The following is a 2,091-nucleotide window of genomic DNA, read 5'->3' as shown; positions in this document are numbered from 1 at the left end:
TGATTTATTTAGCACATGGGATTTTATTATGGCTGACACTGGAAAAGGCGGGCAGGAAGGGGGAGCTGGAACACACAAACTTAAAACTGGAAACTTTCTTTGCCCAATTCTGAAGAAAGGGGAGTACAAGCTGACCCCTAAATGTCCCCATAAGGGCCCAAATTTCTGTAACCTAGTTTCCACAAAATAAGAGGCTAAATTTGCAAAACTGTTAGGGAAAAGTGACAGCTGTAGTTAGCAGCATTGCTGTGAATACAAGCGCTAAAACTGACCCCCTGTTTACCACTTGTGTCTCATGATAAGTTTCCCTCTCCTGTGACCATGCCATGTTACTGAAGGTGCAAAAGCGTCCACATTTCTGCAGAGTTTCTCTCACTTTCTGCTAGAATGTTGCGATTCTGTAAACTTTCTGGGACCTCAGAACGTTTAAAGTTTGAAGCAAACTGACCCCCTCATCACCCACACAGGAGCTGGACGCATCACACAGTCCCGCTCCAGCTGAGCCCGCTCTCCCCTCCCCAAAACAAAAAGTGTTCCATTCAAAACGCGACGATGGCTCGGGTCCACGCTCCGAGGCTGGCTAGGGCTTGCTTGCTACAGATCTGCTCCAAGTCCGCCTGCCTGCTCAGCAGCCCCGAAAACCCCGAGCCGAAGATGGAGATCAGATTGGAGATGTTGGAAGTGTCTGTATAGTCCGGGGCAGAGTAGGAGCAGTCCTCGCGTTTGGCCCGTTTGCGAGCCGCCGTGAAGTCCGGCGCTTCCTCCGCGTCCGACGCGCAGCAGCCGAACTCCACCTTCCGCTTCTTGGCTGGGGACTGCGCGCTCTGGCCGCACTGGAGCGCGTCGCAGCAGCAGTCCTGGTGGAGGTAGCCGTTCTCCACCGTGGTCACCACATGCGTGTCCAGGTCCAACACCGTGGTCTTGTTGCAGTGCGCGCTGCTGTTTGCGGGACACTGCTCGCAGAGCGGCGCGGGGGGCGCCTCCATGCAGCAGCTGCGGTAATAGGAGGGCTCCGGCTCTTTGCAGCCGTCCTCCAACAGGGAGCAGCCGGCCACAGTACCCGCCGCCCGGCAATGCGCCGCGCCTCTGTGGCACGGAGAGCCGCACGCGCTCGCCTCCTCTGCGCAGCAAGCAGCCCGCGCCTGCTCCTCGTCCTCCGCGTCCTCCGCCTCCAGATCCAGCGGGTTGAGCTCCTGGATCTCATTGCAGACAGTCATCACCTCCTCGTACTGCTGCATCCTGTAGATCTCCGCGTACTTCTCTTTGATGTAGACCTGCCTGGCGTTCCTCAGCACGTAGGAGACCAGCAGGTTTTTGTGCAGCTTGATTCCTCCTCTCTGCGTCCTGGAGTTGTGGATCTTCATTAAGGAAATGGAGATCAGGCTCTGCGCGTCCACGGCGCACTCCATGGTGCTGATCATTGCTCCGTTCCCCCGGTCAGCCTCCAGCTCCTCTCCGGGAGAGAGAAAGCGGCTCTCAGCTATCTCAGCGGGGCTCGTTTGGTTCCAGGAGAAAGGTTCAAGTGAGCTCTGTGGAGACACATTGGACACAAAGATCCGCCTCCCTCTGAAAGCCAGCAATCATTTGCAGATGCCCTAAAACCAGAATGTATATATAGCCTAGAAACAGCGCCCGCCCACTTCTGCGGGAGCCAATCAGCCGCCTGGGATCTGCTGAGTGACAAGCAGGAGCTCTGGAAATATGTCGCACTCGACCAATCAGCTTCAGGCGGTTCCTCTGTACTATTCAAATTCCACCCAGGCTGTCTACCAGGAATGTCCTCATTTCAGCTGCCTGTAGCTGTAACTCCGAAAACCAGCCAGTCTCTGAGTGAAAGACTTCCACACAGGTTTAAAAGTAAAGAAACTTCTTTATTTTGACGTCTGGATCAAGTAGCTGAAGAAATAAATATTAAGTTTGTTCCCTGCACTATAATGCAGGGAACAAACTGCTTTATAATGGAAAATAGGAAAAAAAAAAGAAAAAGGGTACAATTATAAAAGCAAAAATACAGGTAGGTCAAATCTGTGACAGAAAAATTACAACAAAACTGTGCTTTCTTACATATTTATACATATGAAACATATATAT

The 2,091-nt window shown here is 52.5% G+C and overlaps 1 protein-coding gene across 1 annotated transcript; it reads right to left on the bottom strand.

The window, feature by feature from the left end:
• Positions 1-452: 452 nt before the first annotated feature.
• On the bottom strand, positions 453-1,572 carry ier5l (immediate early response 5-like). The gene has a single exon (XM_005748168.1). The coding sequence runs from the start codon at positions 1,419-1,421 to the stop codon at positions 540-542; it is 882 nt and encodes a 293-aa protein (XP_005748225.1). The 5' UTR covers positions 1,422-1,572; the 3' UTR covers positions 453-539.
• Positions 1,573-2,091: the final 519 nt, after the last annotated feature.

The sequence above is a fragment of the Pundamilia nyererei genome, unplaced genomic scaffold (assembly GCF_000239375.1).
Source record: "Pundamilia nyererei isolate P.nyererei 1_Seehausen unplaced genomic scaffold, PunNye1.0 scaffold00215, whole genome shotgun sequence".
In the NCBI taxonomy this organism is placed as follows: Eukaryota; Metazoa; Chordata; class Actinopteri; order Cichliformes; family Cichlidae; genus Pundamilia; species Pundamilia nyererei.
The sequence above is the reverse complement of the archived record's forward strand: the minus strand, read 5'-3'. Positions and strand labels throughout refer to the sequence as shown.

What these genes read in the sequence shown, in the direction of transcription:
- ier5l (XM_005748168.1), bottom strand. Translation starts at nt 1,421, where the DNA reads ATGATCAGCACCATGGAGTGCGCCGTGGACGCGCAGAGCCTGATCTCC.